Below are 16067 nucleotides of genomic sequence, written 5' to 3' on the forward strand. Positions count from 1 at the left end.
TGGATCCAGAAAGTATATGTAACATCTCTGCCTGTTCTGGTCTCTGCGCCACCCTCTGCTCGCATGCTGCGGCGCAGGAGGCATGCACAGTTTGATAACTTGCTTAGAGTTTTTGGTTGCATTGTCTGAACTCTGTCCTATTCCTTCACCTTGTTAATTGATTTTCCTCCACACCCGTCTCCTTCACCTTCTTTTTCCTCTAAGGCTCTGTTTTCACGGAGTAACTCGTCGCTCATTGAGACACATATACATGTGTCAGAGTGCGGCACTTCAAAACAGATCCCACTGATTTCAATGGGTGCTGGCTTACATGCGCTATACATTGAAATCAATGGGAGGCTTTGTAACCCATTGATTTCAATGCGTTACGCGCGTAAGCCGGCACCCATTGAAATCAATCGGATCTGTTTTGAAGTGCCATGCTCTGACACGTGTATACATGTCTAAATGGGGGGGGGGGGGGTCATTATTCGGTGAGAACGGAGCCTAAGAGTTAAACTTTGCTTTGCCCTGTGATTGACAGCCTGCCATCCTATCAGGTTCAGGGCGGGTTCTTCCTCCCTATTTATTCTTGGCTCACATTCACATTGATGCTTGCTATTACTTTGTGCGTGCTGGCTTTTTCTCTTGCTGTTTATTCATGTATTCTGATTCTTGACCTCTGGTTTTCCCTATTACTACTCTTTTGGATATTGATTTTGACACCGCATTGCTCGACTGTTACCGAACCCTGGCTAGCTGACCTCCCTTTGTTGTTGTTGTCTTGTCTGCGTTTTTTGTGTCACGTATGTAGCAAGGGATTGTCTCTAAGTTGTCGTCTATCACTTAGGATAAGACCAGCAAGCAGGAAGGGACAGTGGGAGGTTTCAGACCAGGGCTCACTGTCTCTTGTGCCCCTTCCTTCAGGGTTCAGCAGTTACTGGGGAATTGTTGTCCTGGCAATTTCCTAACAGTATATTGGAATATTGCACAACTATTTATTATACCAACAATAACATTTATCTCTCAATATTGGTCTAAAAGTGGACAAGCCCAAAGAGCATGACTGATGTAAAGAAGTTATTCTTATATTTATGGTTTGTGATGTTACAGTTATAGCTCTGATTCTCCAAGTGGGCCCTAATCTTATGTTTTTCTCTGAGAAAGGGGCCAGGGACTTTATGTTTTGAATGGGTGAACAGATTTTAAAAAGAATCAGATTGTTCAGGGGAACAACAAGAATCAAATAATATAAGATAGTATTTTGTACTTGGCAACAGGTCTTTAAAATTTATAAACATAAGATCATACGTACCATAGATGCGTATTTGGTGCCATGAGAGATGTAGCTCATTCCAGGTTGGTCTTGTTCCCATTTTAATGGATGGTCACAAATTGCAATATTGAGTCATGAATTTGTGATTGGGACATCTTGATCATCTGTTGGGCAGTATCAGGCAGCAGCTGAATGTCACCTACCTTTTATGTTTCTTAAGGGACCTTATCCTTTTACCCTGCCCTTTACTTATGTCAATAAATGTAAATTAAATCACATTTCCATTACATTTCAGAGGTCTTTATTGATGGGCTAAAATGATCAGAACTCTCATAGTTTGTCATAGTACCAAAGATTGTCCCCAATGCGGTCAAACAAGATTCAGAAAAGATAACCAGGACTGCATAACACTGACATTTTTATTAGAATTCATCTGTAACAAATGGAACTTGTGTCAGCAAAGGACTGATTTTCAGACAGACTTCTTTCGCCACCGATGTAACGAAGTAAGAAAATAAAAAGCACGCCTTTCATCTTGTAAAACATTTACGCGTACTACTAAGTAGAGGTAATTGTATTTTTAACAAGCCATTTTACAAGTTTATTTTTTTTATAACTTTTTCCAGTCTATGCATCCAAAACGAGAGCAAAGAACACAGTCTGTATACTCTTGTAAAGACACTCCAAGCTTGAATGGCAAAGCCACGAAACATATGTAAAAGGTGAAGTCATCAAAATGTTTGAGATTTTTTTTTTTGAGCATCAGGGCAAAAATATTTATTAGAAGTGTTAGCAAGGCCTGCCATCAAAAGGGAGCGAAGGGAGAAAAATATATCTGCACTTTTATCAAGGCAAAACTGTCTCTTCCAATGTATTGTGTTATTTACACAAATGTGAATTTCATAGCAGAATTTGTTGTTGTTTTTTTTTGTTTTCTTTTATTTAAAGATGGGTTCAAGTAATAACATTGGGTGTAGAATCAATAGGGCAGTGCATAGTACAAAGGTTTTGAAAGTGCAATTTCTCCCCAGAGGGCCATCTTTAAGTCATAATTTTGTAATACTCTATCATGCATTAAAAAAAGAAAAAAAGGAAAAGAAAATAGAAAAAAGAAAAATAAGACAAAAATACAGTGCTAATATGAAGTTCTATACAAATCATGTTTATGTTTTTTCATGTAACTAATTACAAAATTATACATAACTATACTGATATAGGTAAATAATAGCACCGTACCAATAATGCTTAAGAAACGCATTTTCTGCCTTTGATGTATTTTGCACAGAAAGATGCTTCTTTAATAACGTACCACGTACAGTTAATAACAGAAAGTGGAATGCACATCATTGATTGGAACTGAAACTACATTATATATGAGTGGATATAAGCAAACAAAAACACAACTCTTGAAAACATTTGTTGGCGAATGCGAGTCTATAAAAATATGATATGTCCGATAACAGAGATAAACACAACTTCTGTTCATAAATGCAAATACGTAACAGACAAATTTAGAACAATTCATGTATAAAGAATACTGTCTACATGAGAAAATAGTAAAGATACCCCAAGAAAAGCACATTCTTTTTATGTTGTTTTAATTTTTTTTTAATCAGAGGTAGCCATCCATTATTATTATTAGTATTAATACAAAAGTGCTATGACGTAAATCCATTGCAGAGTCTGAATTTTAAAATGGCTGCCAAATAAAATTGAAGACTAGTGAAAAAGCTCAGTACAATACAGATACAGATCTAGCCATTCCTATCTATATTGTACGACTCATGTTTATATGAATGAGCTGATGAAACGAAAATATATATATATATTTTTTTTTTAATGAAAACTGGCAAGGTAAGCATGATTTGGCGCTGGCATCAATAAAGTGCCAGAGTGTTCTTTTAAAATAGCGTTCTGTATTTAAGCCCAGATGACCATCTATGGCCATCTGCTGATGTTACTCAAAAAGGCAGCCATTTTACAGGCCACTGAAAAGCCCCTAAGTATTTGGATACATTAATAATACCATTATTTATCAGTATACACACATTGTTAATGCAGCCTGTAAATTCACAAAGAAATTGTGTATCACGCGTTGTACACATTACGTACTTAGAAATGCCACGAGCTCTTAGTGATTTCACATGCTGCACAAGACTATAAAATGGCTGCCTGAATAATGCACCGACGCATATGTTTGCAATAGTAAGAAAATGAATAGGCAGTTTACTTAAAATAATATTAGTATAGAAGGGCTTGGAAGAATACTAAGCTCCTGCATAATGATATTGGTTAAAAAAATAGCTGTGTATATCGCATAAAAGCAGGTATAACTCTAGTTTTCTCAACTTATAGAAATAATAATATTATTATGGGGAAACAGACGGGCAACGGTCAAACAGAATTGTTGCTTAAAAGCATCAAATATAAGGCACTCTAAATGCAAAAGCAAGGAAAAAAATCAAAAGAAACTAAGCAGCATTACCAAACTGCTGTGACACTACATTATTTCCATTAAGCAGGATAGGGGATTTTTTTTGGCTTTGCCCTTGATTTGATTTTTTTCTTGTCGTCATGTTTTTTGTTGTTTTTTTTTTTTTACATATTTTACAAATGACATACGTAATCATATACCACGTATAATAAATGCTTGGATACAATTTGCTTTGAAAACCTGTTCATACATCGTATAATACAATAGTTTCTCTCTGATAAACACTGACATTTCTTGCATGCACATATCCTGTATAATATACAAGATGGTTCATTATTGCACTAAAGTGTTAAAAAAATATTGAGCGGTGGAACAGAATAATACATATGTGGGCACATGGAAATGTGAGTGAATATATTTGGTGAACCTAGGATATCACTGATGTGCATTCCTCATTTCTTTATGAATAAAAGCAAAAAAATAACACACATTGGAAATGCAAACCTTCCGGTCGATGAAATGGTCTCATGGTTAAATATCTTCCCACTGATCAATATCATGAAAATCATGGAAGAACAGATAGATATGTGTGTGTATCTATATATACTTCTATATATGTTTGCAGCAGCTTTATACTTTGCGACTCCCTGTTGATTCCAAACAAGATGAAAAAATAGCTTGTCTTGATGCAAAAAATATATATATATATATATTAAGAATGGCAAAAAAGTGTAAATGAAATATATGATAAAAATTATGGTATGGTTAAATGTCAGGGCTGCACAAACGTGTGCAAAAGTTTTCAATGTTTGACTATTTCTAATGAAAATTATTACATATAACAGTTCTACCGCATTTAAAAAAAAATACAATTCTTGATCGAAAAAATTAACAGTTATGCAATGTTTTATTCACTTCCTTATAAACTTTTGTTAAAAAAAAAAAAAAAAAAAGAAAATAAAGTTTACACAGTTAATAATGAAGCACAGGTCAGCAGTATCTTTACAATACTAAAAAACTAAATAAATGACTTTGATTTTCTTTAGACACTTCCCACCCATTTGTTTCACTAACGTGTTATCGTGATCATTGATGGAGAAGGGTCGATATCGCTGCAAAGATTGCATTTGTCTTAGGAGCCCGAAGCCGACGTATTAAACATCCTGCTGTGTATTCCTAAGATTCATTGTTGAACACTCATGCAGTCTTAGACAAAATAATGGTTCTTTGTGGATTTCACATTGTTCCTTCATTGCCAGCTTTATTCCTTGAGACATGTTGGTTGGTGAAATGAATCCTTCAGATGTCTCACCAGTCAGGATTGATATAATTTGCTTAGGTTAGATTATTTATCTGTGTAGTCTTGGTCCATCCAGAAAAAAAATGTTTTGTGTTTTTTTTTTTTTGTTGTTGTTTTTTTTTTTTAATATTATCCAATTGCTGTGATTGGTCTTTAGCTAGGAGTTAAGAAATACTTCCCAAGCACACCTTTATGGCTCAGAAGAGGCTCTCTGGATCTTGAAGGGCCTGCAGGAAATTTCCAGGATGGGCCAAAACTTCTACGTTGCATAGTGATCAAAGCTGCCCAAATATTCAAGCCCTGCTCGGTAACAGAACTGATACTGGTCCTGAAAAAGCAAAAAGGTTAAATATAACCCTCAAATGCATGACCAGCGGTAAGTACAACTCATATCCATGTAGATGGTTATGGTCTTATAAATGAATGAAACTAATATCAATCATTCTTTAAAGGCCGAAACTAAGATCCTGCTGTATACTGTATATTATTTATAGGTACTGTCTATATACTTTATTTAGGGAAAAAGAAGTACGTATGTACCAATGTTAGTAATTAGAGATGAGCGAGTACTGTTCGGATCAGCCGATCTGAACAGCACGCTCGCATAGAAATGAATGGACGTAGCCGGCACGCGGGGGGTTAAGCGGCCGGCCGACGTCAAAGCGGAAGTACCAGGTGCATCCATTCATTTCTATGGAGCGTGCTGTTCGGATCAGCTGACCGAACAGTACTCGCTCATCTCTATTAGTAATGGCTATAACTGATATGAAATATAAGGCTACTAGCAACTACTTTGTTCTATCATGCAATGATTCTGCAGTAATTTACACAAAATGTTACTTTTTAAAATGCTAACAAAAAACTAAAAACATGAATTTTCTAAAAAAAAAGAAAAGAAAAAACTTTAACTGAAAATAACTAAATTTTTAAAGTAGTAATACTTACAGTATGTGGACACTAAGCAGATCATGATCATATGGTGGAGTTGTAACACTATGTTGAAAGAATTTTGTGTGATGGATATAAGTCTTGTAGAAACTTCGAATGACCTCTCCAAAAAAATGGCAAATATGATCTACAAGGTGTTCTACAATGGGTAAGTGTCTGTGATATATGCATTTGGGAGTCCACCATTAAATGAATGGTCATGTCAGAAGTTATTGCTGCTTCATGTAAGGGCAAAACTCTTCACATATGTTTAGTGTATAACAAACTCTCCCAGTTCAAGATGCCTTTTCTACAGTTCACGTTCATATCACATGGTATGGCTGTGCTTTACAGTATAGTGTATTGATGTGACCCAGGAATGACATTATTCTATCTATTAATGGAGTTTTCCAGGATAACAATATCATTAAAATAGGCATTAATATCAGATTAGGTCTGACTTTTGACATCCCTCAAATTTAAAGGGGATTAACGGGATGAACAGGCAATTCCATGTTACTACGTAGATGGCATGAAGATAGGCAGTCCAATGTAAGCAAAGAAGAGGCTAAAAACCATGCCCCTGCAAACTACTGGGGAGGGTGACAAGATCAGCCATCCTGGAAAATCTCCAAAATTAAGAAAAGAACAGCTAAAACATCACTTTTATTAAGCTGATGTATTATTATATATGATGTGGTAGTAAGATAACTTGAATGTACATATTTTTATACTCTGGCACTTTCTCAAAAATGACTCCGTAAGTTCAATTATTACTGACGGTTAGACACCTTGTTAATGATTCTACTCACCTCTGTCTGTACCATAGCAGGTCGTTGTGTTCTCAACATTTTGACAGTCTGGAAGATATCTACAACACCCTCATATCTCATTCGTTCCAAAACAATACTTAACGTAATGAATACTCCAGTCCGTCCAACTCCAGCACTGTTTATAAAGGGGAAAGCATGATAAGAGGAGGTCAGATGAACTCTAGCCTTTTGTTTGTTTTTCTTAAATCTCAATTCTCAGGCCTGTAGATTTGCTGATGACATATTCATGAGACTAGAAACCATTCTGTATTATGGAGTGGTCTCGATGTACATTAAATTCAATTTCATCATTAGCTCACATCATAGAAAACAAAACTATAAGCCTTGTTTATTATGATTTTCACAAGGTGAAGAAAACTATGGGTAGCGTGGTGCCCCTAATGTGCAAGCCGCATGCGATCGATTCCATTCACGCATATTAATGATGCACCTGCTACTTAGAGGAATAGCCAGTGTTTTGCTATGTTAATGGATTTTAAAAAGAAGTTTTGAAAAATATCAAGTATTCCCATTTACTCTTTTTCTACAATATACACTATTACTTGCATAATGTTTATATTGTTATTCAATGCCATTTTGGGTGAAGGCCCCCTGGCCTAGTACAGATTAATTATCTATACATAAGCATATGGTATGATGAGACATGAAAATAGTGACTATATATATTAAATCTTGGGAGCAAAACTTATGCTAGATAAGTTGTTGTTCTTGTACACAACTATAACATTATCTGAAACATTTAGGCTACATGCACACATTACGTACTATGTGTCAGTTTTCCATGCAATGATTCATACTAAGGATTCACACTCAATGTACTACAGTAACATTTAAAGAGGACCTTTCATTTCCATCTTACAGTATTATATCCAGGAAAATATTCAAAGTAATCCATTGAGAGGATATTGCTGATAGTATAAATTTATTGAGTGATAACAACCAGATCCAGGCGACATGCTATATGGAGGGATCAATATTGAAAATAAATAGTTAACCAAGTCATTCAACAGATCCCAAACGTGGCTCCCACTCTGAGAAAGGCAGGCTGAGCCAAGGGCGGGAGAGACAGAGCTATTTCAGTGCAATGTAAGCTACTGTACAACACTAGTGGACAGAGCCTAAGCCTATATACAGTCATGAACAAAAAAAGATGACCCTCTGGGAAAATGCATTGGGGTTTTGGGCCTTTGGTCCAGGATTTTTTTAAGCCTTTTCCAAGCAGCTTTCTCAACCTTATCCAGTCTTCCACATCCCATTGAAGAAGGTTTGTGAAAAACAGCTGGGATCTGTAGAGTGACTAGAATGACTCATTTGACTAGGTATTCTCAATATTGTTGCCTGGATTTGTTGTTATCACTCAATAAATGAATCCTATCAGAAATATCATGTCAAATATTTTTTTGAATGTTATATGGCTGTGACAAGCCCCTCTGATGGCACCCTAACACTTAATATGGTGTTCAGAACAAATGTCTATTGACGAATGCCAATGTGCTGAATTCAGCGCACTGTCAACTTTGCCAGTATGTGCCCCATTAGTTTCGGCACCATGATCACTGCACTGTCAGAGGGGCTGGCTTTACAGTTCAGTATCATCGCTGGGCAGTGAGTAACACCCGCTTTATACTGTCAGGAGGGGTGTTCCTTGCAATCCAACGATGATACTGAGCTGTAAGGCTGGCCACTCTGACATTGTAGCAATATCAGTGCTGGAACTAACAGTGCAACCAGGGCACATAACGGCAAAGTTTTAGTGGGCTGAATTCAGTGTATAACCCTGCCAATGTCAGAAGACTTGAAAGGTCTTCTTTATAATAATGAGATTTTCGTATGTAGATTTTTTTCCACACGAAAATTGACATATGGTTTGAGCTTTAAAATATGCAGCCTGTTAATCTTTTGAGTGAAATTTCATTGAGTATCTATTTCAAAGAGAGGGATGAAATCAATGCCAAAACCACAACAGATCTGCCATGGTATCCATATGAGGATATCGCATAGATTTTGGTCCAGAAAATTTTTATGTGTGTGCATAATTGTATGGTGGGAAGTTGCGAAAATAGAATAGAGCAAGGTCAATAGTTATATACCATGTACAATGTTAATGAAATTTCACTGCACCCAAGGCAAACACAGTGAAGGTCTGGTACGGCAGGCAATAATAAAAAAAAAACAGGATATGGAATGGTGTTGTTTTATTTTTAGAAGAACATAGTGTAAATATGAGTTTTGATGTGCCTACAGGATTTTAGGCTGCTACAATGGGTTAACAAGTTTTTGAATCACATTGTGCAAGTAAAAGTGGGTCAAGATTCTAGAATGGGTCACAATTGTACTTATGGTAAAACATGGAGGTTAAAGTGCGAACTGTTATGGTGAATCTCTTAATTTCCTGAACATAGATATTCTGATGATGGAAAATTGATATATAAATACATAGAGGAAGATTTGTTAACACTGGCATTTTGTACGCCAGAATAGAAAGCTTTACCAGGAACTGATGTAAATTTCATGTATAACTCATGGCAGCAAATTGGCATTAGTTATTATAATAAATATGTTGGACCATGGCGACCCCACCTTGGTCCAACTGATTTCCACCGCTCTAAAATTCAGAGACTTTGGTGAATGAAGTAAAGAACAGGGAATGTGCTCCATATGTGGTGCAAGAAAAGTTCTTGAACCAAATGTGTGCCATATTATCACTAGAGATGAGCGAACACTAAAATGTTCGAGGTTCGAAATTCGATTCGAACAGCCGCTCACTGTTCGAGTGTTCGAATGGGTTTCGAACCCCATTATAGTCTATGGGGAACATAAACTCGTTAAGGGGGAAACCCAAATTCGTGTCTGGAGGGTCACCAAGTCCACTATGACACCCCAGGAAATGATACCAACACCCTGGAATGACACTGGGACAGCAGGGGAAGCATGTCTGGGGGCATAAAAGTCACTTTATTTCATGGAAATCCCTGTCAGTTTGCGATTTTCGCAAGCTAACTTTTCCCCATAGAAATGCATTGGCCAGTGCTGATTGGCCAGAGTACGGAACTCGACCAATCAGCGCTGGCTCTGCTGGAGGAGGCGGAGTCTAAGATAGCTCCACACCAGTCTCCATTCAGGTCCGACCTTAGACTCCGCCTCCTCCGGCAGAGCCAGCGCTGATTGGCCGAAGGCTGGCCAATGCATTCCTATGCGAATGCAGACTTAGCAGTGCTGAGTCAGTTTTGCTCAACTACACATCTGATGCACACTCGGCACTGCTACATCAGATGTAGCAATCTGATGTAGCAGAGCCGAGGGTGCACTAGAACCCCTGTGCAAACTCAGTTCACGCTAATAGAATGCATTGGCCAGCGCTGATTGGCCAATGCATTCTATTAGCCCGATGAAGTAGAGCTGAATGTGTGTGCTAAGCACACACATTCAGCACTGCTTCATCAAGCCAATACAATGCATTAGCCAGTGCTGATTGGCCAGAGTACGGAATTCGGCCAATCAGCGCTGGCCAATGCATTCTATTAGCCCGATGAAGTAGAGCTGAATGTGTGTGCTAAGCACACACATTCAGCACTGCTTCATCAAGCCAATACAATGCATTAGCCAGTGCTGATTGGCCAGAGTACGGAATTCGGCCAATCAGCGCTGGCTCTGCTGGAGGAGGCGGAGTCTAAGATCGCTCCACATCAGTCTCCATTCAGGTCCGACCTTAGACTCCGCCTCCTCCGGCAGAGCCAGCGCTGATTGGCCGAAGGCTGGCCAATGCATTCCTATGCGAATGCAGACTTAGCAGTGCTGAGTCAGTTTTGCTCAACTACACATCTGATGCACACTCGGCACTGCTACATCAGATGTAGCAATCTGATGTAGCAGAGCCGAGGGTGCACTAGAACCCCTGTGCAAACTCAGTTCACGCTAATAGAATGCATTGGCCAGCGCTGATTGGCCAATGCATTCTATTAGCCCGATGAAGTAGAGCTGAATGTGTGTGCTAAGCACACACATTCAGCACTGCTTCATCAAGCCAATACAATGCATTAGCCAGTGCTGATTGGCCAGAGTACGGAATTCGGCCAATCAGCGCTGGCCAATGCATTCTATTAGCCCGATGAAGTAGAGCTGAATGTGTGTGCTAAGCACACACATTCAGCACTGCTTCATCAAGCCAATACAATGCATTAGCCAGTGCTGATTGGCCAGAGTACGGAATTCGGCCAATCAGCGCTGGCTCTGCTGGAGGAGGCGGAGTCTAAGATCGCTCCACACCAGTCTCCATTCAGGTCCGACCTTAGACTCCGCCTCCTCCGGCAGAGCCAGCGCTGATTGGCCGAAGGCTGGCCAATGCATTCCTATGCGAATGCAGACTTAGCAGTGCTGAGTCAGTTTTGCTCAACTACACATCTGATGCACACTCGGCACTGCTACATCAGATGTAGCAATCTGATGTAGCAGAGCCGAGGGTGCACTAGAACCCCTGTGCAAACTCAGTTCACGCTAATAGAATGCATTGGCCAGCGCTGATTGGCTAATGCATTCTATTAGCCCGATGAAGTAGAGCTGAATGTGTGTGCTAAGCACACACATTCAGCACTGCTTCATCAAGCCAATACAATGCATTAGCCAGTGCTGATTGGCCAGAGTACGGAACTCGACCAATCAGCGCTGGCTCTGCTGGAGGAGGCGGAGTCTAAGATAGCTCCACACCAGTCTCCATTCAGGTCCGACCTTAGACTCCGCCTCCTCCGGCAGAGCCAGCGCTGATTGGCCGAAGGCTGGCCAATGCATTCCTATGCGAATGCAGACTTAGCAGTGCTGAGTCAGTTTTGCTCAACTACACATCTGATGCACACTCGGCACTGCTACATCAGATGTAGCAATCTGATGTAGCAGAGCCGAGGGTGCACTAGAACCCCTGTGCAAACTCAGTTCACGCTAATAGAATGCATTGGCCAGCGCTGATTGGCCAATGCATTCTATTAGCCCGATGAAGTAGAGCTGAATGTGTGTGCTAAGCACACACATTCAGCACTGCTTCATCAAGCCAATACAATGCATTAGCCAGTGCTGATTGGCCAGAGTACGGAATTCGGCCAATCAGCGCTGGCCAATGCATTCTATTAGCCCGATGAAGTAGAGCTGAATGTGTGTGCTAAGCACACACATTCAGCACTGCTTCATCAAGCCAATACAATGCATTAGCCAGTGCTGATTGGCCAGAGTACGGAATTCGGCCAATCAGCGCTGGCTCTGCCGGAGGAGGCGGAGTCTAAGGTCGGACCTGAATGGAGACTGGTGTGGAGCGATCTTAGACTCCGCCTCCTCCAGCAGAGCCAGCGCTGATTGGTCGAGTTCCGTACTCTGGCCAATCAGCGCTGGCCAATGCATTCTATTAGCCCGATGAAGTAGAGCTGAATGTGTGTGCTTAGCACACACATTCAGCTCTACTTCATCAGGCTAATAGAATACATTGGCCAATCAGCGCTGGCCAATGCATTCTATTAGCTTGATGAAGCAGAGTGTGCACAAGGGTTCAAGCGCACCCTCGGCTCTGATGTAGCAGAGCTGAGGGTGCACAAGGGTTCAAGTGCACCCTCGGCTCTCCTACATCAGAGCCGAGGGTGCGCTTGAACCCTTGTGCAGCCTCGGCTCTGCTACATCAGAGCCGAGGGTGCGCTTGAACCCTTGTGCACACTCTGCTTCATCAAGCTAATAGAATGCATTGGCCAGCACTGATTGGCCAGAGTACGGAATTCGGCCAATCAGCGCTGGCCAATGCATCCCTATGGGAAAAAGTTTATCTCACAAAAATCACAATTACACACCCGATAGAGCCCCAAAAAGTTATTTTTAATAACATTCCCCCCTAAATAAAGGTTATCCCTAGCTATCCCTGCCTGTACAGCTATCCCTGTCTCATAGTCACAAAGTTCACATTCTCATATGACCCGGATTTGAAATCCACTATTCGTCTAAAATGGAGGTCACCTGATTTCGGCAGCCAATGACTTTTTCCAATTTTTTTCAATGCCCCCAGTGTCGTAGTTCCTGTCCCACCTCCCCTGCGCTGTTATTGGTGCAAAAAAGGCGCCAGGGAAGGTGGGAGGGGAATCGAATTTTGGCGCACTTTACCACGTGGTGTTCGATTCGATTCGAACATGGCGAACACCCTGATATCCGATCGAACATGTGTTCGATAGAACACTGTTCGCTCATCTCTAATTATCACACATCTATGTCAAGAAATGTAAGACATGCCAACGCACAATTATACTTTAGGCTATTTTTGGTCACATGATTAATACTGAATAAAAGATGTTTTCATCCACAAGCAATTCTATCAGATGATTAGTTCTTGGCCTTCACTTGACTCTTTACCTCTATTACACAGTGAAAAGATAACATATACTGAATAGAGATGCCCTTTTGCAGAACTGATGTTTTTGTATGACAAATTTCCATCAGCCATAGACTTACCTGCAGTGGACAGATATTGGACCATCCTGTCCAAACTGTTCTTTTGTTTTATGTACTTGTCCAATGAAGTCAATAAAACCTTCTCCAGATTTTGGCACCCCTTGTTCTGGCCAGTCAGTAAACTGAAATTGTCTTACTGTCCGTGATTGGCCATCCTGTGTAAGGTAATAGTAATTAGGAAAAAATTGTATTAATATACAGCATGCAAGCAATGTTCTCTGTATAATCAATGTTCTCTAGATAATTAATGTTTTCTAGATATTCAGTGTTCTCTAGAAAATCTCTCTCTATATATACAGTGGGGCAAAAAAGTATTTAGTCAGTCACCAATAGTGCAAGTTCCACCACTTAAAAAGATGAGAGGCGTCTGTAATTTACATCATAGGTAGACCTCAACTATGAGAGACAAAATGAGAAAACAAATCCAGAAAATCACATTGTCTGATTTTGTAAGAATTTATTTGCAAATTATGGTGGAAAATAAGTATTTGGTCAGTAACAAAATTTCATCTCAATACTTTGTTATATACAGTCCTATGAAAAAGTTTGGGCACCCCTATTAATCTTAATCATTTTTTGTTCTAAATATTTTGGTGTTTGCAACAGCCATTTCAGTTTGATATATCTAATAACTGATGGACACAGTAATATTTCAGGATTGAAATGAGGTTTATTGTACTAACAGAAAATGTGCAATATGCATTAAACCAAAATTTGACCGGTGCAAAAGTATGGGCACCCTTATCATTTTATTGATTTGAATTCCCCTAACTACTTTTTACTGACTTACTGAAGCACAAAATTGGTTTTGTAACCTCAGTGAGCTTTGAACTTCATAGCCAGATGTATCCAATCATAAGAAAAGGTATTTAAGGTGGCCAATTGCAAGTTGATCTCCTATTTGAATCTCCTCTGAAGAGTGGCATCATGGGCTACTCAAAACAACTCTCAAATGATCTGAAAACAAAGATTGTTCAACATAGTTGTTCAGGGGAAGGATACAAAAAGTTGTCTCAGAGATTTAACCTGTCAGTTTCCACTGTGAGGAACATAGTAAGGAAATGGAAGACCACAGGGACAGTTCTTGTTAAGCCCAGAAGTGGCAGGCCAAGAAAAATATCAGAAAGGCAGAGAAGAAGAATGGTGAGAACAGTCAAGGACAATCCACAGACCACCTCCAAAGAGCTGCAGCATCATCTTGCTGCAGATGATGTCACTGTGCATCGGTCAACTATACAGCGCACTTTGCACAAATAGAAGCTGTATGGGAGAGTGATGAGAAAGAAGCCGTTTCTGCACGTACGCCACAAATAGAGTTGCCTGAGGTATGAAAAAGCACATTTGGACAAGGCAGCTTCATTTTGGAAACAAAAATTGAGTTGTTTGGTTATAAAAAAAGGCGTTATGCATGGCGTCCAAAAAGAAACAGCATTCCAAGAAAAACACATGCTACCCACTGTGAAATTTGGTGGAGGTTCCATCATGCTTTGGGGCTGTGTGGCCAATGCCGGCATCGGGAATCTTGTTAAAGTTGAGAGTCGCATGGATTCCACTCAGTATCAGCAGATTCTTGAGAATAATGTTCAAGAATCAGTGACGAAGTTGAAGTTACGCCGGGGATGGATATTTCAGCAAGACAATGATCCAAAACACCGCTCCAAATCCTCAGGCATTCATGCAGAGGAACAATTACAATGTTCTGGAATGGCCATCCCAGTCCCCAGACCTGAATATCATTGAACATCTGTGGGATGATTTGAAGCGGGCTGTCCATGCTCGGCGACCATCTAACTTAACTGAACTTGAATTGTTTGTCCAAAATACCTTTATCCAGGATCCAGGAACTGATTAAAAGCTACAGGAAGCGACTAGAGGCTGTTATCTTTGCAAAAGGAGGATCTACTAAATATTAATGTCACTTTTCTGTTGAGGTGCCCATACTTTTACACCGGTCAAATTTTGGTTTAATGCATATTGCACATTTTCTGTTAGTACAATAAACCTCATTTCAATCCTGAAATATTACTGTGTCCATCAGTTATTAGATATATCAAACTGAAATGGCTGTTGCAAACACCAAAATATTTAGAACAAAAAATGATTAAGATTAATAGGGGTGCCCAAACTTTTTCATAGGACTGTATCCTTTGTTGGCAATGACAGAGGTCAAACGTTTTCTGTAAGTCTTCACAAGGTTGGCACACACTGTTGTTGGTATGTTGGCCCATTCCTCCATGCAGATCTCCTCTAGAGCAGTGATGTTTTGGGGCTGTCGCTTGGCAACACGGACTTTCAACTCCCTCCAAAGGTTTTCTATAGGGTTGAGATCTGGAGACTGGCTAGGCCACTCCAGGACCTTGAAATGCTTCTTACAAAGCCACTCTTTCGTTGCCCTGGCGGTGTGCTTTGGATCATTGTCATGTTGAAAGACCCAGCCACGTTTCATCTTCAATGCCCTTGCTGATGGAAGGAGGTTTGCACTCAAAATCTCACGATACATGGCCCCATTCATTCTTTCATGTACCAGGATCAGTCGTCCTGGCCCCTTTGCAGAGAAACAGCCCCAAAGCATGATGTTTCCACCCCCATTCTTTACAGTAGGTATGGTGTTTGATGGATGCAACTCAGTATTCTTTTTCCTCCAAACACGAAAAGTTGTGTTTCTACCAAACAGTTCCAGTTTGGTTTCATCAGACCATAGGACATTCTCCCAATACTCTTCTGGATCATCCAAATGCTCTCTAGCAAACTTCAGATGGGCCCGGATATGTACTGGCTTAAGCAGTGGGACACGTCTGGTACTGCAGGATCTGAGTCCCTGGCGGCGTAGTGTGTTACTGATGG

General features: G+C 40.0%; 1 protein-coding gene across 37 annotated transcripts in view; it reads right to left on the reverse strand.

Annotated features, from left to right (window-relative positions):
* Window positions 1-2001: 2001 nt before the first annotated feature.
* Window positions 2002-16067, reverse strand: part of PTPRD (protein tyrosine phosphatase receptor type D) — a 1471303-nt gene continuing 1457237 nt past the window's right edge. For all 37 annotated transcript variants that reach the window (XM_075278421.1, XM_075278482.1, XM_075278474.1 and 34 more), the window contains 3 exons: window positions 13224-13378; window positions 6729-6864; window positions 2002-5317 (listed from right to left, as the gene is read on the reverse strand). In XM_075278421.1, the coding sequence (XP_075134522.1) occupies window positions 5249-5317; window positions 6729-6864; window positions 13224-13378 (360 nt within the window). In that variant the 3' untranslated portion in view covers window positions 2002-5248. The remainder of the gene's footprint in view (window positions 5318-6728; window positions 6865-13223; window positions 13379-16067) is intronic.

Source organism: Leptodactylus fuscus, chromosome 1 (genome assembly GCF_031893055.1).
Source record: "Leptodactylus fuscus isolate aLepFus1 chromosome 1, aLepFus1.hap2, whole genome shotgun sequence".
NCBI lineage: Eukaryota > Metazoa > Chordata > Amphibia > Anura > Leptodactylidae > Leptodactylus > Leptodactylus fuscus.